Source organism: Typopeltis vanoorti, chromosome 21, assembly GCF_054136105.1.
Source record: "Typopeltis vanoorti isolate ZY-2024b chromosome 21, IOZ_Tvanoo_1.0, whole genome shotgun sequence".
Classification (NCBI taxonomy): Eukaryota; Metazoa; Arthropoda; class Arachnida; order Uropygi; family Thelyphonidae; genus Typopeltis; species Typopeltis vanoorti.
Genome location: NC_143569.1, coordinates 1,136,710 through 1,162,670, shown reverse-complemented (window position 1 = coordinate 1,162,670; position 25,961 = coordinate 1,136,710). Strand labels below are relative to the sequence as shown.

The 25,961-nt window shown below is 35.4% G+C and overlaps 1 protein-coding gene across 6 annotated transcripts in view; it reads right to left on the bottom strand.

Annotated features, from left to right (window-relative positions):
- Window positions 1-25,961, bottom strand: part of LOC150094596 (uncharacterized) — a 700,870-nt gene that overhangs the window by 109,090 nt on the left and 565,819 nt on the right. For 5 of the 6 annotated variants that reach the window (XM_090411628.1, XM_090411625.1, XM_090411624.1 and 2 more), the window contains 2 exons: window positions 24,551-24,979; window positions 5,671-5,896 (listed from right to left, as the gene is read on the bottom strand). In XM_090411628.1, coding sequence (XP_090267754.1) covers window positions 5,671-5,896; window positions 24,551-24,979 — 655 coding nt within the window. The remainder of the gene's footprint in view (window positions 1-5,670; window positions 5,897-24,550; window positions 24,980-25,961) is intronic. The other variant, XM_090411629.1, reaches the window with a different exon arrangement.

Sequence of the window (25,961 nt, the reverse complement as noted above, 5' to 3'; positions counted from 1 at the left end):
AACCAAGGGATCTTGGCATATTGGTGGATAGGAATTAAAAGTTCAAAGGTCATATAGCAAAAGTTGCAAATACATTTCAGAGGATAATTGCGATGTTGAAGTGAACCTTGACATGTAAGGATAAGGAAATCATTTTGCCTCTTTATAAGGCTTTGATAAGACCACACCTGGATTACTGTGCGCAGATTTGGTGTTCCGAGTTACAAAAGGGATAAAGCTCTGGAAAGGATGAAAAGAAGAGTTACAAAGGTTATATCCGGATTATAGGATTTAGATTATGAGATTGCGAGAATGTAGACTGCAGACTCTGGTCAACAGGAGAAAAAGGTGTGATATTATAGAGGTCTATAAACCTTTAAAAGGGTGTTATAGGATATCAACTGATGAAAATTTTTATTATATGGAAGGTTGGGAGAACAAGGGGGGGGTGGGGCATTCATGTAAGTTAAGTTTGTTCACAGTCGAGAAAGGGATAAGCGATAGGTTCTTCTCCCAGAGAGTAGTGAGTGAGTGGAATAAATTGCTCTTCGGGTAGTGAGTGCATCTAGTATGAATGAATTTAAGCAAAGGTATGATAGCTGATTTGGGTGATTCCTCGTTGAGTTCTTGATTACTTGGAGGGCTCAGATAATAATAATAATAAAGAGAGAAGTCGGTTTGTAGTAAACCAACATAATTTGAAACATCAACACGGACAGAAGAGGAAAGGCAGAAACGAGTAGAAGTAAGAAATTTTATAAGAATACAAGCACTTTGCAGATAGTCCTTCAGTTGCATTCTTCAATAGACAATTCACTCAATTCTGCAAAAGAACTATTACTGAAATCTGGTGGTGAATACATGTCCACCACCAAGACATCCTTGACTCCTTTCAAAAACACTACAAAAATCTGTTGGAAGACAATAGTACTGTGAGAAATTATAACTTCTGGAATATTAACAGCTTTCCTGTTCATATCTAAGATGGGCGTGACAGACCCATCTGAAGTTATCAAAGCTTATAAAGAATGCCAGACAAGAAAATCCCCAGGACTTGATGGTCTAGGATAGAACTTCACTGCAATGCTAGGGATTTTATTGTTCCCATTCTAGTTATAGTATTTAATTCTTTTCTGTCATCAGGACACATACCAAGTGAATTTGTAGCAAGCCACATCGTCCTCATTTCAAAACCTAATAGAGATCATACCTTAATCAGCAGTTGGAGCCATATTTCTCTATCTAATACTGACTACAAGATATTTTTCTGCATTAGTTAATACAAAAAAGCAGTCAATGGCAGTGCTATCAGTAGACCTTACTCAAGCATTCGATAATGTCCGGTATCCCTTTCTATTCCACATCCTCCAGCAAATTGGTGTAGGTAAAAAACTAATATCTGTTATCAAAGGAATGCCAATTCAACCACCTGCCTCCTAGTTAATGGGTTCCTGACAGACCCAGCAAAAATTCAGAAAAGGAGTCAAGTAAGGTTGTCCTTTTAGTTCATTTCTCTTTTCATTGGTTCTTGAACCTTTCTTACAATAAGCATGCTGTGTGAGGAATAACAGTTCCTTCAACTATGAAGGAAAATAAGGTATTAGCAAATGCTAATGATGTAGTGGGCACTTTGAAGGATAATGATTTCATATATATCTTTTTTGGTATTTTAGAAAAATTCAGCAAGTTCAATGGATTAACTGCTAATGCAGACAAGACAAAATTCAAAGTTTTTGGAAAGTGGGATCTTGGAGGCATTCCTTTTGGACTAACCCCTAAGAGAGAATCCCTAATTATACTTGGAATTCCCTTCTCCACTCACCCAATATTACCAGTTCAAGAATTTATATCCAAGAACATTGAAAACTTAGAAAATAGGGCCACTTTCCATTACTTCTAAAGCCATAGTACTGAAAACCATAATCTTCCCTGCTCAGTTGTACATAATAAATATTATGGACACCACAGAAGCTGAAGAAAGGCAATTACATAGTAAGACTAAGCAATTCTTTTGGTCCAGCTGATATCAAGAAGTTAAAAAGGAATTTCTTCAACTATTGAAGAAGCATGGAGGATTTGGGCTTCCAGTCTTAAACACTGATATTTCAGCAATATTTTCTCCTGTACTACCTGGGTTTTCATCTTCCCCTGTTTAAATGATTATAAAGGTCCAAAAGCCGAGATTATTCCTCAACTACACAATTCTGTGCTTAACTCTAAGACTGATACAAGACTCTGGCATTGACATTCTTTTCTTTAAAAAAAAAAAAGTAAAATTTGGTATAAAGAAATCTTTAATCTCTTTTGCTGCGAACTTCCACAGTTGGGTACTGACAATAACACTTTGCTTCACAACCTATTGAAGTTCCAAGGATATCCTAACAGGAGGGATCTTACTTGAAGAATTGCATATGGTCACCTTCCAAGTCAATACTATCAAATGTCAAATGGACATACTTTAACATCAGAGATCCAATCTGCAACATCTGTTATTACTGATTGGAAACTGTGGAACATGTTCTACAGCTGCCTTCTTGCCCTGTGTATTTGGTTAAGTTATGTGTTGGCCATTCCACTCCTTATAACTGAACATGCTATTTTTTTTTGCAGTACCCACCATCTGTCAGCAATGGGAAGAGAATTTTTTTTTTATTTTTATAATTCATTTCATTTTTATAATTAATGAATTAAATTTCCATAAACCATTTATGGAAATTAAGAAAGAAACATGGATTTAAAGACAGCAATATGACATCCAAATGCTTTATAATATTGTACTGTGGAAATTTTATTGTTCAGTCAGATGATTTTTGTATTTAGAAAGAAGCAATCTAGGAGATATCAAATTTTTGGCTAGGTGGTGTAGAACACCCATATTAAGTAATATTCACCGGGGGAGATAAAATTCGGCCAATTATTGCTATCAGAGGTTTTTTAAATGGTTTCATCCTCTTAATTCAAAGTGGTCATATAGTCAATTGCAGCGATGACTGGAGAGCAATCCTAGGCAGAGAAGGCCAACTCAAGGCAGTTAAACTCATAAGGCTAACCACATGGGTATCAGTCATCTTTGCACTTTAGTTTCAATTACTCTTTTGGTCGCTCATCTATATGAGATTGGTAAAAAAAGGAAAACTGATAGTTTTTAGCTATATGATGATATAAAAAGAGCTGAGGCCTTTTCTTTCTCCTAATACTATCAGGCTCTCTTGCACCCCTATACTAACTACTCTAGGCCTATAATCAGCACCCCTTTACTTTTTCACCTCAATAAGGTCAAAACCAGTCTGGATAGTGGCCCTTCCCATAATTCATAGCATTATACATGTCTGCAAGGATACATTCATTGCATTATGGGATACTAAGGCAACCGATGTGAAGTCATTATCCTCTATATACAATTAGCCCAGTCGTGACTTCACATGCAAACTTTCTTTGCTTACACTAGGATAAAGGATGAAACAAAGAATATAATTCTTTTGCATGTTTAATTTGTATCTGCAGCCTCGTTTCCCGTAATCCCAACATGGCTTGGAATCTATTAGGTGTGGAATTCCAGAGAACACTGAATGTTTCTGTAGCTCTAGACTTCTTACTGCTGAAGAGAGCTTTCTGAGACTGGATATATCATGCAGCTTTTGTAGCAGTACAATCTGATATAGCTCTATTGCATACAGCTCAGTTATAAAGTTGTTACACTCTAGTGGCATTGGTGCAGAAAATTTCAGTAGTCTGCTAAAACAAAAGTAATCGATCATACATACATACTGGCGTGTACTATGATTGCCACAGTGAAAGTGTGTTTGGTGGCATCTGGGCTATATTTTCCACAATCTCTAGAGCTTGTAAGAGAGATTTTATCTGCAAACCAAAGGGTTTTAGGTTTTATGGCAGTCTGTCAAGTTGCAAAGATTCTCCCATTGTGGATGAAAAATAGTGGCCACATGGGGTGGTCTGAGAAGGATTTTATTTTTGTTGTCGATTTGACAAAAGTGGTCTGTTTGCTTCATAATACACACTAAGAATTGATGATGTTCAAAATGTTGGTGAATAGGGATCCATTATCAAGATCTTATCAATGCCCTCAACAAATGAAGCAAAGAATATCTGTCAGCACTCCAAAAGGGTTGAAGAGAGGGGTACAGAATGTTCATTGCTTTATGACACTTATCTTGTAACTGACGTGAGGGAGGAAACTGAGTTTGCTGTCAAATACGAGTCCCAAGAACTTGGCTTTTGGTGCAACCATTATTAGTGGTTGTCTTAGTCAGAGTTCTGGATCAGGATGAAAACCATGTCTGTGGCAAATGTGCACACAAACTGTCTGTGCTGTGAAAATCTGAATCCATTTGCAAGAATCAATTTTGTGAGATGGTAAATGTCGTGCTGCAGCTCACTTTCTATAATCCCTATTACATGGATGACAGAAGATGGCAAAATCATTCACAGAGAGAATATTACTTACTTTTGGAGGAAGTTGTTCCATTATTGAGTTAACCTTGATTGCAAAAAGTGTGACACTTAAAACTGAGCCTTGTGAGACACCCTCCTGTTGGTTATGCAGTTGGGAGAAAGTTTCCACATGAACTTGGAAGATTTGGTTAGATAAGAAGTTCTTGATAAATGACAGCAACTTTTCCTCTAAGACAAAAATTATGTACATCTTTCAGTATTCCAAATCTCCAAGCAGCATCATATGCTTTTTTCCATATCAAGAAATCTGATCTAATGGATGCCTCTAATAGGACTAGATGATCAGATTACAGTTCACACAGTTTCTGTTTCTATGTATATGAGCATGTGGAGTTTTCTTTTTAATTTAGATAACTGATCATTTTATCCTTTTGGTTCTATGGATGCAATGTGCTATTTGGGCTGGTACCACTTCCATAGTTCTTGTTTCAGTGTTCGATAACTGTTCACATGTTTTAAGTCATGTGGAAGATTGCCAAGCAGATAAGAGATGCTCTTTCACAGTTTCACCATATATATTACTGTAGTGCTTTGTAATAATAATAAATTAAACTATAATAAAAAAAAATAGCAACAACACTTTTTACTACATACTGCTCATTTACAACCAACAACATGGAGTAAAAAAAAGTACATATAACTTCAACTTATCTTAATTTAAACTGGTATAAGGTATCCCCCCCCCCCCCCCCGGCCAACTTGCAACTGATGGAGAGGCAAAAACACTCTGTTGAAGATTTATATAAATGATAATGGTCAGAAGGACCAGCATATTTCATACAAATTCACTTGGTACAAATCAAAAACAAAGAATTCTGCACTTAGAGATTGGGGACATTTATTCTTTTAAAAATAAATATAGTGCACAGCACATTGCTTTTTGTTTAACTCTACAAGATGGTGCCACTGTCAGAGAGCATTTCATATTTTTAAATTTATTTGTAAATGTATCATAATTTAAATATGAACTCTGTCTTGTCCATATTTATCACATACACAACTGCATAATTAATGTAAACTTTAAATTTTAGTATATATCTTTATGTAACACAAATTATAAGCAGATATCACTGCATTGCAGAGACTGAGCAACACATATTATTAAAATATGGCAATGGAGGATAGAGGATACCAATTAGTTGGATAGCAATAATTATGTGATACCTAATACTTGAAAATAACTTATTCTGAATCAATTCTGAAATACTATGCAATTACCTGGAACTGACATAGTTCTTTGTATCCTCTGTTGTTGCTGCTGCTGTTGTTGTGGAGGCTGCTGACCCTGATAAACATTAACAGGTGACAGAGGAGAAAAGGCTCCCTCTGGCTGACCAGAAAATGGGGAATTTCGAGAGCCTGTTATAGAACCAGGACTGGGCATCGACCTCACAGTAATCTGTCTTTGTTGATTTGGGAACCTTGGCTGACCATTATAAGTACCCTAGTTAATAATTTAATATATTTAACAATTTCACACACATAATATATCTGCCACCATCTAATTCAGAATTTTCATAAAAATAATTAAATATTAATATGATAATCACATGTACTAAAGCCATAGCCAACAATACTTCAGGATTCAGAGATACAAAGAGCAACATATTGAAATTAAAACCAATTACAGGCAGTCCCCAGGTTACGGATGACCAGACTTACGAACAGGCTCCCCATAAAGATAATTAATAATTAAATTAATAATTCAGGAACTAGTTTCTTTCGTGCATGTAAACAAACCCACACTTTGCCGTATTATTAAAGAAGCTCTTCCCATATAAATGTCTTGTATGAATTTGTTTTTATGTTCTGTTTGTTTGAATTAAAAGAAAGAGCACAGTAGTTTCTGTAACTTATTACTACAGTAGAGGGATATTATTATTGTTTTGGCATATGCGCTGTTCATCAGGGAACCGAGTTATACAAATCCAACTTAAAGATGTTCTCAAGAACGTATCTCGTTCGTAACCTGGGCCTGTATTCCTATATTTAGACATTACTGTACTGAGTAATGTGTCAATATCACTCCCAAACATGAGAGGCTGAAAAGCCTATGGCAAATAAAGGCAAAGGATCTTCCAACTAAATTGAACAACTACTGTAGGGTACAAAAATCAGGAATAAAAAAGCTAAGCCTATAAAAATAGCCAAGAAGGCTATAAACATCAGATGCATCCTGAATACCTGCAGAACAAGTGAAACATTTCAGTTTGTAACTATCAGTGAACAGCTGAATGTTTTTAGTGAATAAGACAAAAAAAAAAAGGAAATAGACAACAGAATTAGCAAAACTGGAAAATGGAGGGAGTCAATAAATTTATATGGAATAAGAAGTAAATAAATTAGTCAAAACATTAAACTAACTGTACATAAGACTGTTCCAACTAATTCTGACTTATGGATCTAGGTTAGAAATAAAATACTTGATCAACGCCGGAGAATGAAGATACCCACTGCTCATGCAACTCTAACTTATGGCTCCAAGTAGCTGGTAGAGTGCACCAGCAGTCACACTCTGGGACTGTACCTTGACTGGCATGCAAAACTAATGAGGGTATCAGCATAAAATGCTGATACCCTCATTAGTTTTGCAACAAGGAGGAGGCACTTGAAGACTGAGTTAGCAGACGACCAAAATTCAATTTGACAATGGTAATGAAGGCATGACAGCAAACTATGTGATATAGTCTGGGCACACTCCAAGACAAAACAGCGATGTGGCCAGTCACCATGGAAGAGACAGGAACCTCACCACATAACCTTCCATAGTAAACCATGAAACAGAGAACCATGTCGGATTTAAGCAACAGAGACAAGGTTGGACCCTCTGCAACTTTTATCTCTTGGAAACATTACAGGGAAGACGAGAAAGAAACTCGGGAACATAAGATGGATACTATGAAAATATCATATGACGAAGATACCTTACACCTTCCAGGGAGGGTATCTCCTGATCCTTCACGTCTGAAAACCAAGAATCTTCTCTTAAGGTTTGCAACTTGGAATGCAAGGACCTTATATGAAGCTGGGACGTTAGATAACCTTATACAAGAATTTGAAGCAATGAAAATTGACATTGCTGGTGTCAGTTAAGTCAAATGAACTAATAGTGGAAAAATAAACAGAAAGAGCCATTTATAGGAATGGAGTAGCATTTGTATTAAAAAATAAGATTGTGCAATCTTACTTGGATTTTGGCCCATAAGTGACAGGATAATTGCATTAAAAATTGCAGCTCAATCTTTTAATATTTTTATTGTCCAAATATATGCACCTACTTCTGATTACCCAAATGAAGATGTAGAATGTTTCTATGAAGACATTCAAAATGCACTAAACAACGCTAAATCAGATGACATAACTATTGTTATGAGAAATCTAAATGCTAAAGTAGGCTCAGAAAAGATCTCTTCCTGCATGGGAAACCAGGGCGTGGGACACAGAAATCCGAGAGGAGAGATTATACAGTTCTGTGAAGAAATCAAACTGGTAATAGCAAATATTTTATTTAGCCACCCTCCTAGAAGACTTTACACATGGAAAAGTCCCAGAGACAGCTGAGACAGCTGTAGGAACCATATTGACTATATAATGATTAAAAAAAAAGATTCCGGAATAACATATTACAAGTGAAAACATACCCAGGGGCTGATATTGGATCAGACCACAACCCTGTGGTCATTAAAGCTGCAATAAAATTAAAGAAAACAATAAAAGCTCTAAACATAGAAAAATATGATCTTGGCCCCCTTAAAATTAGAAATACAAGATAAATTTTTAAAGGAACTGGCACAATCCACTGCTGTTAATGTTCCTGATCCCACCAAGTATCCTTACCAAGATGAGATTGAGGACAGATGGAAGAAATTTAAAGAGGGCATAAAAAAAAGGTGGTAAAACAAACAATTCCCAAATTTGAGAAGAAAATGAGTAAACCCTGGATGAATGACAAGATATTGAAAATGATGGAGGAAAGAAAGAAACACAAAAATTGTCCTGAATACAAGAACTTAAACAAGGAGATCACGAAAGAATGTAGGATTGCAAAAGAACTATGGTTCAACAACAAATGCAAGGAAACTGAACTTCTGAACAAAAAGCACAAAACCAGAGAACTTCATGAAAAAGTTAGGGGGCTAACTAACAAATTTTGCAAAAGGGTAGGTTCTCATTGTATTGAAGATATCAGTGGAAACATCCTAATGGAGAAAGACAAAATAAGGGTTAGATGGGTAGAGTATTCAAAGAAACTCTACAATCATGAAAGAATAGATAAGCCAATGCAAGAAGATTTGGAGGGGTCTACTGTTCTTACCTGGGAAATAACAAATGCCATTAGGAAATTGAAACCAGGAAAAGCTCCAGGAATGGATGGAATTATGGCAGAATATTTAAAGGCTTTGGATGATAAGGCTATAAGATCACTGACTGACATATGTAACAAAATATACGAAACTAGACACCTGCCAAAAGATTTTAAGCACTCAACGTTCCTACCAATACCTAAAAAATCGAAGACAATCAAATGTGAAGAATACAGAACAACCAGTCTGATCAGTCAGATAGCAAAAGTTATGTTATATATCATCCTAGAAAGAAATAACATAAAATTAAAATGGAAATTAATGAAACACAATCTGGTTTCCATGAAAATAAAGGAACTAGAGAAGGACTCTTCAACATTAGAACTATTATAGAAAGATATCTGGAGAAGCAGAAAGAAGTCTGCTTATGTTTTATGGACTACACAAAGGCCTTTGACAATATACATGAACAACTAATCAAATGCATCAGAAATTTAGGAGTAGATAGTAAAGATACCAGATTACTGATAAATCTATATTGGGAGCAAACTGCCTCAATAAAAATATCAGCAGAAATCGTGAGGAATTCCCAGTAAAGAAGGGTGTCAGACAAGGCTGTGTTCTTTCTCCTATATTGTTTAACCTCTATACTGAAAATATCTTCTAGCAATTAGAAGAATTTAAAGGAGTCAGCATAGGAGGCAGGAATATAAACTACTTAAGATATGCAGATGATACAGTACTGCTAGCTGAAAATACAAAAGATCTTCAAAACCTACTAGAAGAGATGCTGAAGCTAAGTGAAAATTATGGACTTAATTTCAACTTTAATAAAAAACCAAAATCATGCCAGTATCAAGAGAAAAAGGGAAAATACCCAATATAAATATTAAGATCAGAGGAAATACTTTAGATCGAGTAGAGAGTTATATATATTTTGGTCAACTAATTACAGAGAATGGAAAGTGTGATAAGGAAATATTAAGAAGAACAGAAACTGCTAGATCAACCTTCATTAGAATGAAAAACATTCTGACCTCAAGGGAAAGTCACACAAAAACAAGAATTAGGCTGTCTAAATGCTACGTATGGTCAACACTGCTATATGGAGCAGAAACCTGGACAATATCAAAATATTGTGAAAATATACTAAAAGCCTTTGAGATGTGGATCCTCAGAATTCTTAGAGTATCATGGACTGCCAAAAAAAACTAATTTAGAAATATTAGAGATGATTGGAGAAGATAGGATTCTGTTGAAAACCATTAAGAAAAGGGAAAACTACCTCCCTTGGTCACATATTAAGGCATGAATCCCTACAAAACACTTCTAGAAGGAATGATACAAGGAAAAAGAAGAGGAAGACAAAGAATAGATTGGATGAGAAATATTAAGGACTGGACCTTTTTGTCCTATGAAAAATGCAAAAGAGAAGCACCAAGCCGTACACGGTGGAAGTTCATGGTAGTCAACCACCTCCTGGAAGGAGATGACATCTGACAAGAGGGACTTGAAGGTAAGTGGTGTGCAAATGAATTTCTCAGAAACTATGAGAAAATTAAAGTAGTTGTGTGTAAAACTTTTGTTTCATTTTCTTAACATTTATGGAATAAATGCAACAATTTATTTCTAGTTAAAACTGAAAAATCTTGACTTCAGGCTACAGGTAATTCACATGCTGAATGAAAAATGCAGCAAACCAAGGAAGTGACCCAAAGGTGGAAGAAGATCTGCATTCTCTGGTTCACTGTATTTAACTGTCTGACACTTTCCCACTTAATGTGCCTGCTTGTGATGGGGAGAAAAGGAGCTCCAAGAAGATGCGCTGTGCAAAAAAACTGACTGACTCCAGATATATGTGAAAGGAGCATGATAAAGGACCAGCCATACTTTGAAATTTATCACATGGTATTAAACTGCTGAGGTGATGTAACTTGAAAAATATGCTAGTTTTGGCCTAATAAATGATTGATTAAATAATAGGAATACTGCTAGGTTCATTTGATCATACACAGAAAAACTGAAAGGAAATTAAAAAAAAAATACAAAACACTGTGTGTTATGTATTTTTCACTATTAGGTTAGGTGGATTACAAAAAGTTAGCCTTTAAGGATAAGAAATGAAAGAGTTCAGAATAATGTTTAGAACTGGGGAGTTTTGGTTTAGTGATGCAAGGGCAACTAAGGTCATATTGTGCAATAGAGATCATAGCAGTACATAAGGTAATAATTACATAATAAGTACACTCATGTTCAAAAAAAACCACACCACCTTACATAAATATAGTTTTTAGTAGCTAAATGGTAATTTTCACTGGTCTATCATTAGATATTTAGTTGTACTGCATCATCTATCATTCCCACAGGTTTCTGTTGTTAGATCTTGAATGATGGTTCTATCAAGAATAGAACTGCTCCATTCAAGATTTATCAAGAACAACCATATCAAGCAAAAGCACACTTGTATTCTTGCCAAAACAGACATAATTCAAAATGCAGATGTTAACTTTGTTTAAGAAGGGAATTAAAATATAAAGGAAGAAACTGAATCCTAAATTAAAATGAAATTGAAGAAGGAAATAAGCATTAGATTGTACTATGTTTAAAGTATTGTCTAAAATAGATGGAAATCTTAAACTTTCAAAAGCACCAATATTAAACTATGCCACGTATAAAATCACATATTGTCATGCGAACGAAAGTACAAAGGTTGCTGTGTGACCACCAAAGATGACGTAACGAACAATGAGTAGGCATTTGTGGAAGGCGCTCGAATTTCGCATTCCCCGAAGAGAGCGATCCTCGTTCAGCGAGGAGGTAACAGCCAATTGGAAAGCGTCATAGACAAGCTTGGAGTACGGAAGAGGACGCTATAGAAGAGTTTAAAAACGAACTCACGGGGCTGGAGGCTCTCTCTCTCTCTTAGTTCCCTCTACGTTTTGGTCTCTGTGGTGTTCCCCGGTCACGTGTGCCCTCCCCCCATATAAATTGTTTCAGTCATCAGAAATAATGAATATAACTAGTATATCAATCAGAAAATCTGTGCTCGAAACTAATAGCTAAATTGATAATACATATAATTTAATATAGTTTTTATCCTGCCGCGGGCCGCACAAAATCACGTTACAGGCTGCATGCAGACCGCTGTTGGCCACCTATGATCTAAAGCAGGGTTTCTCAAACTTTTTCTACGATGGAACACTTCACTAATTCTGAAATGTTCAGGGAACACCTTGGTTATTTTGTAATGTATTAATTAATAATTAATTGGCAATTTAGCTTATTTTATTGTTAATCAATAATTGATAATTATTAATGATTAATAATTAATTATTAATTAAACCACCATTAAATTAATTTGTGCTGATTTTCATTGACATATCCCATTCTGATACCAAAAATGTATAATATCATTATAAGTACTTACGAGTGAATGCAGACTTTTTCTCCTGTGTGCTGGTTTTGTAGGGTAGGTAAATATAAATAAAATAAATGATTAAATCTAAGTGTTAAGAAAAAACAATCATTTATTGTCAAATGTTAATTAGTAAAAACAAAACACAAAAATAGTAAAACACGTATATTGCAAATTAAGTTCTTAATGACTCCGATTTTTTGGGACTTTGAATTACAAATTCTTTTGATATCATGCACAATATTAGAAAGTTGAATTCTCATATTTGGTGTAGCGTTGAGTCTGTTCCTGGACTTTGATTTGGTTGCAGCATGATATGAAAATCCTGCCTCACATAAATATGTCATTGTAAAAGGAAGTAAAACGAGAATAGCTAGTTTTGACAAGCTGGGGTACTTTTCTGTTAAATTTGTCCAGAAATCATTTATTGACAGTTCCTTGTATTTTTGTTTTAAATCAGAGTCACTAATTAAGTCAATTAGATTTTCATAGTCACTTGCACTGAAGCGTGCTGGCTTAGCTGTCGCTGTAAATGGATTCAGAATACAGGAATTGTGCTCACTGGATTTTGGAAAATATTGCAAAAGGGTTGATTGCACGTCATGCAAGTGTTCTAAAATTATGTTAGATACTTCATTTACTTTAGAATTTATTTCAGTCAAAAATTCATGCAAGGTGGGAAAACAATCAAAATTATTCTGTTCAACTGTAGAAATCCAGAATTACAACTTCCTATCAAAAGATGTAATATTCTTTCCTTCTAATGACAAGTTAATTTCATTGCACTTTGTAAAAATATCTGCCAGATATGCAAGACTCATCAACCATGAAGAATTTATTAATAATTCAATAAAATTTTGTCACAAATTATGTGACATCAAGAAGACCATTAACCCGCTACGAAGTTCAAAAAGCCTCAATAATGCTTTTCCTCTGGATAGCCATCTCACTTCAGTATGTAATAAAAGTGCATTATGTGCACTACCCATTTCATTGCACAAAATTTTAAATAATCTGGATTGAAGTGGTCGAGATTTTACATAGTTGATCATTTTTACAGCTTCATCCAAAATAGTTTTTAAATCTCTAGGAATTCTTTTTGTTACTAGTGCTTGTCTATGCAAAACACAATGACTTTTGGTGGCTCTCGTAGCTACTTACAGGATGCGTGTTACAACTCCCTTCATCTTTCCTACCATTGCTTGAGCGTCATCTGTACAAATATCAAATACACTTCTCCCAACCGATTTCCTGTTTTGTAATACAATTATTAATACAGTTGAATATATCTTCTCCAGTAGTTTTTTCTTGTAGATATTCGCACATGAGAAATCTTCTTCAATACTTTTATCAAATATGTAACGAACAAACACTAGTAATACAGTGAGTTCTGCGACATCTGTAGATTCATCCATTTGCAATGAATATTCACTGTAAAGTCTACATTGACGAATTAGCTCTTTTTCTATGTCAGCAGAAAGATCTTTGATGTGGCGTGAAACAGTATCATTTGATAATTGTACTGCATCTATTTTTTTAGTAACCTGCTCGTTTAACATGCATGATACAATGTCTTTCACACAAGGCTTAATGAGTGTCTCACCAATTGTATGAGCTTCACCATGAAGTGCAATGCGATGACTCACGTGAAATGCCTCTGTTGCTGCATTTTCAGTTGTAGCCATTTGAAGTTTAGATTTTTCTAGCGAGTCACGTCTCTTAAAAAAATGTATATCTTTTCCTTTGTAATCAGTGTGTTTCATTTCTAAGTGCCTACGAAGTTTAGCTGGAGCCAAAGAACTGTTTACTAGTATTTTATTACATAAAACACACATTGCATCAGGAGCATGTGTATTGCCAATATACGTAAATCCATAATTTAAATAACTTTCATGGTACTTCCGTTTAGGTCTGTTCTTAGATGACTCTTGTTCTATAATATTAGCTCTTGAAGAAACCACAGTTTGCAATTCCATATCTTCTCCAATCATACTAGTAGATGTGTCAGCAGAAGTACTTGCTCCTCCTTGTGTTAAAGTTCCTGTCTTTAAACAAGAATCCATGGATATTTTTTCAATAATATTCAAATTCCAATATTTGTCAGAGCTATAATAAAAACAAATAGAATTGTGTTGTAAAGGTAACTTTAGTATGAAAAACAATAAGATTATAAATAAGAAATGTCGAATAATATAAAAGTAAATGAATAATGCAAAATAGTAAAAAAAGACTGTAACATGCAAAAGTAAATATGAATTGTAACAATACTTGTAAAAGTACTAAACCATATCAAATAATGTAAAAGCAATTGTAATAAGAATGATTTGATAAAATGCTCAGTAACAAAAATTAAACAGTTCGAAATAAACCAGATATTAATTATAAAATTAGTTAAAAGAGTAAGAAGAATTCTTTTTTTAAAAGCCGCCTCGCCTACTCCCTATATACGGGAATAAAAAGGTGTTAGCTGATTTTTTCCCCCCCGAGGGCCCGGTCCCAACAAATTTACTCGTAAATACCTTTCCAAAATTTTTTAAAGTTCATATATTAACATAAGTATTAATAATTAATTATGTCATAATTATAAAGGGTATTAGTACACTTATATATACGGTGTGGCATGCTGACAAATCTACATTACATTTAAATTAATTATCTATGGACTAATGAAATCTTGTAGCATGTCGTAGTTTCTTCAGGCACACATCATTAAATTAATTTGTGCTGATTTTCATTGGCATATCCCATTCTGATCACCAAATATATTTATAATATTATTATAAGTACTTACAAGTGAATGCAGACATTTTCTCCTGCGTGCTGGTAGTTTTTCCCTCCTTTTGTACATCTTGGAGATCTTTGTAGGCTTAGGCTTGAGGTGGATGACTCACTATCTGTCACAAACACCTTCAATAAGAGATTTCTTAATACCAAAATTAAACAAAGTGCCTTGTCTCTTATTCATATTAGATTTTAACTCTGTATTGTGTCCCATTCTTGTTTAATTATATATTTCCTTTATAATTTACTTTCCATTATATATCTTATCCCTTTTCTCCGAGTATCGTCGCTTCCGTACTAAAAATCTAAGCCCTTGCTCCTCTTAGTATCCTAAAACGTTCTTTGTTCACACTCTTTGACAGCATTGTAGCAGTCACATAGATTGGTCAACCTTTTGTTAAATGCAGTGTCTTTTAATTGTGCTTTGACTCCCTGTCTGAACTGCTGGAAAATGGCCCAGTCCAGGTGAGACTTTTCTTCACCTTGGACACTCAAGGTACTTGCCACCGTTAGTAATCTGTTGTGAAATTCTGCTACACTCTCCCTATCCTTCTGTGTGTACCTTTGGAGTTTCCACAAATATGGTCCTAAACTTTCCAGTTTGGAGAACTGAGAAATCAGGACTGTCTTAAAGTGAGAGTAATCTAGGGTCTCTTTGAGGATGGGAGAGGAGTAAAGGAAGGTTTTCGTCTTCCCCACCAGTTTACTACGGAGCAAGACTAACAACTGAAAGTCAGTCCATCCTCCAACCTTTCTAAGCTCTTCTATGTAGCAGAAAAAACTAAAACACTTGCTGGGGGTTAACGTACCAAAAAAATTCACTATCATTCATGCCTAAACTACTAGAGGGATCTGTCATACTTGCATCCAGTTTACAGTAAAATATACAAAATTTTTTAACAATACACAAATTTTAACTTTTGCCCTTCAGTTGTCTGATCCGCATCCAAAACCAACTTGCTGTGAATAGCCTATACCCTAAGTTTAATTAGCTAAACCACATCCTACCGGCTGTGCCATTTATGTTGTGTCCTCCCATTCTTGTTTAATTATATATTTCCCTTATACTTTCCTTTCCTTTATATATCTTATCCCTTTTCTCTGTGTATCGTCACTTCAGTACTAGAAATCTAAGCTCTTGCTCCTCTTAGTATTCTAAGACATTTATTTTTTAAAGCTGCGCCATTTAGGACATTTAGGTTATAAAGAACTTTAAAAGAAGCAAATTCCTAAATAAGTCTAGAAGTGAATTAATCATGCAGTCGTAACCTTGATTTCGTAACTTAACTATTTCTCCCCCCCCACGCCTAGGTTCGTACGTTATAACAAGCGGTGCATTGAATGGCAATCTCAGACAACCGAATATTTGATAAGCAAAAGTTAATTAAACTCATAAATACAATACAAAACATTAAATTCTAAAAGCTCCAATTCAATACTAAAATAATACCATATTAATAAGTCTAGCAAAATACAAAAATGAAGATTTCAGACTAGCACGTGGGATAAACTGTTATGCCTCCACAAAGCACTCTACACACACAAAATAAAGCGGCTTTCCCGTCAATGATTAAGTTGTCTTAAATCCTTCAACCGTTTAAGGCACAATAATATGATATAATAACCCAATTGGACACAACTGGATTTCCTCCTTCTCTATACTATTAAGTGAGCTAAAGTGAGTTTTAACTTATGGATCTGAGAGCTGGGTCAGAAGTAAAACACTTGACCAAAGACTAGAGACCGCAGATATGAGAGTCCTGAGAAAGATTAGAGGCGTGAACAGATGGCATCAATGGTAATATCATATTAAAAATGAGGATATTAGGAAAGAACTTGACATTGTCAGCATCCAGGAATGCGTTAGCAGAGCTAATCTCAGATGGTATGGTCACTTAAATAGAATGGGAGAGGAAAGATTAGCAAAACAAGTGTTCTCTGCCAGGTTGGCAGGAAAACGACCCAGAGGAAGACCAAGATATAGGTGGATTGATACGGTACAAAGTGCCTTAGACGATAGAAATATAAGATCTGATAATGTTGGAGTCTTGACAAGTAACAGACTGGTTTGGAGGAAAATTGTAGATAGGAAGTTAGTAATGATGTAATTTTTTCATGTAGTACTGTCATATCCTGTACACCCCTTGAGGGTACATGGCAGGAATTTGATGATGATGATGATGAAGTCCTAGTTCAACTCTCATTCAAGTCCTACAAATTGCTTAGCAATACGAACCACAATTACAGCCACATTAAATTAACAGAATTAACATAAAATCTTTCATAATACCATTTGATGAAGCTCTTCTACTAGACGCTACTTGTCTGCGATTCCTGAAGAAACATTCCTTCTGTAGTGGGTCATATCTGGGGTACTTCAGATCACGAGGGCCTTCTCGGGTGCAGCATATCAGGCTTCTTCTAAGGAAACATGATCTATCTACTGTTCTGCAGTCATCAGATTCGCCATGAGGATATCCACAATTTCCACGGATAGTCTCCTTCCTTTAGACCACGGCTGGCTTAGCATGAGGTAAATACCTTTCTTCCCGACCATGTGGCATCCTTTGTTCTCGATGGTAGGAAAACGGGACCGAAATTCCACATCCCACTTACTAGTTTTCCTTGTTGCAGTGGACGGAGGGAACTCCTGACTGTCACTCAGGAAACTTCAAAGGTAACCTCCAAACAAAAACTGGCCAAAGACCTCATGGGGGGGGTCCTAACTCTTTTATATTATGACCCTACCTGCACCTCCTGCAATTAAACATTTTCCCCGCCCCCGACATTAGCATACGTTTATCGTAACCTGTTAGTGTGGCGTCTCCCTGCTGAACCTTCCTTCTTTGGTGGGCCATGTGCACGCGACTGAGCCACGGCATTTTCTAAATCGGGAACCATGACCTTGGACTTTACTTTGGTTCTAGGTAACCCTATGAGTCAGCTTTATCAAACGCTATCAGCTCACCTATTTTTTTTTGGAATTAGCATGACTTACAATCTCTTGTTTCAAGTGTATAACAAGTAAGCCTTTTACATGCAAAATTCTTATTACTAAATACTGTAAATTAATTATCTCATTTTTCTAATATTATACAATCAATGTTCTTATACAAGTTAACAATTATTCCTTTCAATATATTTATTTCATTTTATACTTAGATGCACACACGATTTTCTTATTTAGGTTTCTACTTGTTAAATTGTGATCAAGTAAATTCTCTTATGAAGTTTACAAAGATCACAAATTTCTATTATTATAGTAATAGTATTCCTATTACTTTTAAAAAATCACGGCACTCCAGTTTCAGACAAGCACTTATACACTGCAATATGAACTTGCGAAGAAAGTATTCAGTAGTAATAGATTTGAGAACTGGATACAGACTACCTTGATCTTCAATTTCAGTGGAAAAATTTTCTTTATACTTCCTTGCTGATTGGTCAATGACATTTGAAACGCAGATGTTATTTCGTTCGGTTTTGAGAACACGCCGCCCATTGTTGTAATCGGCTTGCAGGCAATTTTTATGATCGGTCATAAACGGCGGTATTCTCTCTTCCGATTGTTGAAAGATTTCAATGTGGGAAAATTAACGATAATTCATGAATATTTCCATGTTTAAAAATATGCTGCTTGGTCACTGACATTTGCTACATCATTTCCTTCAGTTTTGAGAACAGAGAATATGACACCAATTGTTGTAATGGACTTGCAGGCAATTTTTATGACCTGCCATAAACAGCGACATTCCCTTTCCCAAATGTTGAAAGGTTTCGATGTGCGAAAATTAATGATACACAGATGTTATTAGGTGTTCTGGGTCTGAGCTGTTCAATATTCACGAATATTATTCTCCTCAGAATATTTTTACTATAAAATATTTATTCATGAAAAATGCTTAGAAAACTAAAATGACAAATTCCAGAACTTCTCGCGGAACACCTATTCACCTTTATCGCAACACAGTTTGAGAAACCCTGATCTAAAGGATAGGGTAAAAAAACTTGTTTTCATCAAAATCCAAAGTTATGCAGCTTCATCTCCCCCCCAAAATATTTCTCTTGGAATGATATATAGACCACGCCAAGTTTTTAGTCCTCAATATATCACACAGTTTCACTAAAACATTAGAGTCTGAAGTTTACAATTCTATGAGATAAAAACAGCCAAATCTAGCAATAAAAGTAAATGCTAAAAGAAACATCATGCATATACCAAAGTATGTAATGGTATTTCAGTTTCAAAATACAATGAGGTGAACTACACTATTGAATGAATATTTGGCCAAGCATTATTTTCGAAATATACAGGTAAGTGTTACCCAGATTCATTTTGTAAATTAAATTACTGCTATTTGTGTCTTCACATAACAAATATAACTAAAAAGAAAATTGTATATAAGAGAATGATTACAAAAGAAAATGATTTAATTATAACTGTAGCATTCAATTGCAACCATTTTCAACTTTTTATTCTGATACTTAATATACATAATTACTGAAATAATTTTCCAGCAACCATGGCTAACTTTTAGTATGGCAACAGAATGATGAACATTTATGAACAAACAGAAATAACTACATTATTATGACATTAATATTTAATGTCATAATAAAATATTTAAAAGATTGTTTATACTATTTTTATCCATCCAATTAGATACCATCTCTGATCAAGGGTGTTGGCAGCCATAGTTCTCCACTTCTTCCTACCATGTGCATTTCTTAACAAAAATGGATGTCCCTTTTACCTGTTCAGTGATGTCCTTCATATAAAGATGTCTCAGATGGCTTCTGTCTCTTCTTCCTTGCAATTTTCCTGGAAAAAGAGACAGAGAATCATCTAACTCAAGTTAGATGATTCTCTGTTGTGTTTGATACAAAGATTGATCAGGCCCTCAACTGCCTTGATTTTCCCAACTTTTACCAGATTTCTCTCTAGCAGATAGCCTTATTTCCTTTTAGAAATATTTCTAAATCTCAATGCTAATCTGTTAATCAATGACAATTTTTCTGTTAATCTCAAAAGGCATCGAATCATAACACTGGCTTTTTTTGCCACTCTTACCTTCTGATAACACCCAAACCTTTGGTGAAGATGAAAGATGTTGCTTCCTGGAATAACATACATCACCCTGTCAGCATTCTTCTTGTGCTCCGAGTATTGTTATGACTAATATTTTAAGAGCTGATCAATTAACCTGCAAATCTGTTAAATAATGAATACCATTTTCTTATCTGGAATGACATCTCTAAAAATTCTTGATATAGAAGAGAACAACTTATTTAATTAATGACTATCTCTCACCAGTTCACTCCATTCTCTCTTTGATTATTATTATTATCTGAGATCTCCAGAGAGTCAAGGACTCCTTAAGGTAGGCTATAAATCACCTAAACCAGCTATCACACATTCCCTTAAATTCATTCACACTAGATGCGCTCACCACCCTAAGGGAAAATTATTCCACTAACTCACTGCTCTCTGGGAGAAAAACCTAGCTCTTACTTCTTTCTTGACTATGAACAAACTTAACTTGCATGGATGTCCTCGTGTTTTCTCCCCACCTTCCATATAACGAAACATTACACCAGCTGAAATCCTATAACACCTATTCAAAAATTTATAGACCTCTATCATATCAACCCTCTTTCTCCTGTTAACAAGAGTCTGCAATCCACATACAATCTGTCCTCATAATCTAAATCCCAAATTCTGGATATATAATCTTTCTAACTCTTCTTTGCACCCTTTCCACAGCTTCTCAAGGGAGAGCAGATTTGCCCTCCCTTGGAACCCAGGAGAGCAAATCTGAGCACAATAATCCAGGTGTGGTCTTATCAAAGCCTTATACAGAGGCAAAATGACTTCCTTATCCTTACATGTCAAGGTTTGCATCAACATCGCAATTATCCTCTGAATTATATTTACAACTTTTGCTATGTGACCTTTGAATTTTAAATTCTTATCCACCAAGATCCCTTGCTTCTTCATTTTCTTGTAGAATAACCTTGTTAATATAATATGCTGCTGGAACTCTAATCATGCTAAAGTGCATAACTTTAAACTGACAGCCATTTTCATTTGCCCAAATTTCCAGTCTATTCAAATCATTTTGTAATTGCTGAATATCAGTAGCATCCCCGATTGCCCTGCCTATCTTTGCATCATCTGCAAACAATTGCACATCTGATGTTAGACCCTGCCTTGATGTCATTAATGTATGGATTGAACAATAATGGCACAAGGACTGAACCCTGGCGTATACCACTATTAACTTTAAATGTGGCAGAATCACACCAACTGTATACCACTTTTTGATATCTGTCTGTCAACTATCCTCTGATCCAAGTCAAGATATTATATTCCAATCCCATATTCTCCAGTTTATGCAACAGCTTTCATGTAGTATCCTATCAAATGCCTTAGAAAAATCCAACATTACCATAATGTATCCATTCCCTTTATCCAACTTGGCTGTAACATTGTTATAAAATATGAGCAAATTGCTAAAACATGACCTTCCTTTAGTAAACCCATGCTGTTCCCTGTAGAGTATAGAATGCTTGCCTACCCATTTCTGTATGCGAGTTCTTACCAACTTCTCTAAAATCTTCACTACCACAACAGAGATACTAATAGGTCAGTAGTTAGATACATCAGTTTTTGCACCACCCTTGTGCAATGGAACTATCATACATTCCTTCCATTCCTGTGGTATCATTCCCAAGTTGAGACTCAAGTTATACAAATGTGTTAAAGGCTTAGCCAATTTGGCCGAACATTACTTTAGCAAACAGGCTGATATACCATCTGTTGCCACTGACAAATTCTTATCCAGGTTAAGCAACAGCTCTTTAACCTCATTTTCATGAACCTCTAACTCTTCATCCTACGTAGCAGTAGCACTGTGAACCATGCTACATTTGCCTCGTTGATATATCTTGGCAAATTGATCACTCAATAAATGAACAACCTCCTTAGTTTGTGACACTCGAGTACAATCTGCATTGAATAAAGTTATTCTTCCACATTGATTCTTTCTTTTGCTTGTGGCATAACAATACAATTCCTTTGGATTGCCTTTAGCTTGCATGGCCAATTTCTTTTCATACTCCATTTTAGTTTTCCTCACAATACTCGTTACTTTTCTGGCCTGAGCTTTATATATTAGTAATGTGTAGTGGATGGAGACCGAAAGTTGTACAATAGGTGTCCTCCCGTGATGAGTCTACGGACTTCCTGGAGGTGTCACGAATAATAATAATAATATTTCAAAACTCCTCTCATTCTTATTCTCTTGCTTAATAAGGTTGCACATCCATTTCACTCCCAGCCTATTTATTCTTCGAACACTAGGGATAACATTGAGATACCACCTCATTCAAGCACTTTTTCAAAGATTCCCATGCATTGCTGATTTTTCTCATTCAATAACTGATACCATGAGAGACCAACGATAGTATTCTCCAAAGTCAATAATAATTTCCAGCTTTGTAGTTCAGAATGTGACCTGTTTTAATCGGAGCATCAATACAAGTAGATACTTCCCAAGGAAGTACAGCATGATCACTGTCAACCGATTGGTGGTAAAATAGCCATATTCTTGACAGACCCCCCCCCCCTTCTGATGCTATGAGCAAACCCAACACTTTGACCTTGAGTTCCTTCTTTCACATGCTGCTTGAGAAAGTTGTCTTGCAACAATTCAATAAATTCCTCTTCTTTTGTAGCATGAGAATTCTCTTCTACCCAATCAATGTTTGGAAAACTAAAGTCATCCATAATGACCATTTGCTTGGTACCCATAAGGCTAAATTGGTGATACATTTCTTTGTCCTCTGCAACTGAGCTGCCAGGTCTGTAGCAACACTACATCATATATTTCATTCTGTTAAACCCCACTTCACACCAGATAGACTCAAACTCACCGCTACAGTGTTACCATCACTGTTTTCTTGTGTTTCTATCTTAACTGGACTTAAGTCATCTGGTATTCATTAGTAGCACTCCTCCTCCTCTCCTATCTCTTCTGTCATTCCTAAAAATTGTATACCCATTAGACTTGATCCCACTTACCATATCTGATTTTGGTAGCCAGGTTTCACTAATCTTAGGCCACATCATATTCAATAAAGCAACGAACTCATCCTTTTTTTTTCTAATGTTCCTAGCATTTGTACATAAACATAATAAATTGCTTAATTATTTAAATTAAGGGGATATTAAATCCCGCATTATTTCAAAGCCAAATAAGAAACTCAAAGTTTCATGCCGAATATAGTAAACTATAAAAGTTTTGGCAGATTGAAGCATAAGCTAAAGCATGTAGTTCAACACTAGGGCAACTCATAACAAAGGTGGGTAAAGTTCCGATCACTATTCTTAGTATTTCCCATAATGTAAAACACATCTCCTAGGAGATGTATGATGTTATACATTATGGTGGAAGGTCACTACCCAGACCAGTTTCGACCTTTATTGAGGTCTCATCAGTGAGTAGGTAGACCAGATAATATAATACTGAAGTTATAGCGAAGAGAACTTATATACTTTGCTATAAGAGTTGTCAAAAAGGTGCACCCATAAATTACTTAAATAGGCTTCACTTCGGCGGTGTAACTTTATTTAAATTAAGGGGATATTAAATCCCACATTATGCTGAATATAGTTGAAGCAATGAAAAATCCAGTTTGCCACGAATGAAAAAAGCACGCATGCCACATTTGCAGTTCAAGACCATGCTGGTGTGTTTCTTTAATCACAAGGAGGACTGTCCACTATGAATTCATTCAACGGGGACAAATGATCAACCACAATGCTATTTAGAGATGGTGAAAAATTTGAGATTCTGTTCAGAGAAAAATACCTGAATTGTGGCCTGACAAGCAGATCATCCATCATGACAATGCGTCAAGCCACAGTGCACTCATTGTGAGAGAGAATTTCTGGCCAAAAAATCAATTACTGAATTAGGTCATCATGCTTTTTCATCTGACTTAGTTCCCTTTGATTTCTGGCTATTTCCAAAATTAAAGACTGCGCTAAAAGGACGAAGATTTTCTGACATCGTTGATATCCAGCATAATGTTATAAAGGAACTCGAGAGTATTCCGGAAAAAGAGTTCCAGGCATGTTTCCAAAAATGGGAACACTGTCTAAAGAGATAAGATGGCCAGTGTATAAATGCACAAGGGGACTACTTCAAAGGCAACAGTAGTCACTAATGTATAGTTAGAACATAGGTTTTCGACAGGTGCATTCCGGGAATTAAACTGTTCACACCTCGTACTACAAGTTAAATAATCTATTGTGTTTAGGAAATAAACTTTTCAAAAAGAAAAATTTATTTATATAGCACTGAATTCACATTCAGTGCAAAATTTACAACTGCTTTTAAAAATATAAGTATTAAGTGATTTTTGCATGCGCCAATGTACAGGTACAGGGAAAATTCATTTAGAAATAATGCTGTGATCAGAAATTTCTCTCTCTCAATTACAACTGGAGAAAATAAACTCATCTACTGCTAACAAAACAACTCATTCTGAACAGTAACAATTAATAGAAAAATAAAAGATTTATTTCTATCACCTGTGAAAGCTGGGCATTGAGCATAGGATTTTGTTGCTGCAGATTTCCTTGAATAGGACTTTGAGGTGCCCTCTGATTCCACTGAGGAGGAATAGATCCTTGTTGAGGTGAGAGTTGTAGATGTGGTGATCTCGAACCTCCTGCAATCCCTGAGGGTGCTGGTGAAGGAGAGTGACTAGGACCTCCTTGTGGATAAGATGGCAAGGAGTGAGGAGAAAGACGATGTTGACTTTGCTGGTAACTACTGGGTGGAGGAGTAGGACTGGGATATGGCTGTTGAGAAAGCGGTGAATAAGGAGGTTGCTGTCCAACTCGATGACTGGGAGAAAGCTGAGAACTAGTAGGGGGTTGACTGACAGGACTTGGAAGCTGTCCCACTATATTTGTGTTGTAGCGGGGAGAAAGTTGTTCTGGGAGACTTGTAGAACGCTAAATTTATGTAAAAGTAATGGGAAAAAAAAATCTAATAAAAATTCCCAAACCCACACATGCATGCATCCACAATTAAAAATGCACAATGTCAGGTTTCAAAAACTTAGTCTGTGTGACATGAACTTATTACTCAGTTAACTACTAAATATAACTGTCAAGATGCAATAGTGGGTGAATGACCACTAGCACAAATGATCTAAATCAATAATTATGGAAGACTGGGACAGGGTGGGGAACAAAGAGACTAAGAATGATGAGATGCAGCCAAATAGGTTACAATGTTTATCAGAAAATGCAGTGTAAAGTGAGTGCAAACTGGAGAGTATGAAATAAAATATGTAGAGATCATGGAAGACAAAATACTTTATATTCATATGATGATACTGTGAATTAGCCAAAACAACTATTGAAAGATAAGTGAAGTAACTGAAAGTTATCTGCATAAGGATACTACTACTTTATATTATCTCTGAACTTATGGTTCATATGTTGCTCCTTTTGTAATCTTTGAACAGAAAAGCAAAGCTTTCATTTTTACCAAGCATCCTCGTATAACAGACATCCTCATAGAAATTACACGTCTTTAATAAAAATTATTTAATAAAACTGATTAGGGTAAGAGCCAAACAGGGTCAATTTGCTCTGAGATAATTATCATAATTTAAAGAAGCAAAAGATTCAGAGTAGCCTGTGTAATATTAACACTTTCATGGCAAGCTATGTTTTGCATGCATTGGATATCTGGAGGTATTTTGTTTGACTTTGTCATATATCACTTCTGCTATGGGTAAGCACATTTTTTCACATTCTTCAATATATATGACATGCCATTTCCAAGTATTTCAGTAGAATTTTCATGTAAAACTAATATTTGTGAACTGTATGCATGGTACAGAAAATACCCCAAAAAATAATGTTTCTTATATGTTACATTTGATTTTTAAAATAATATTTTTAAAATGTATGGTTATACCACCAA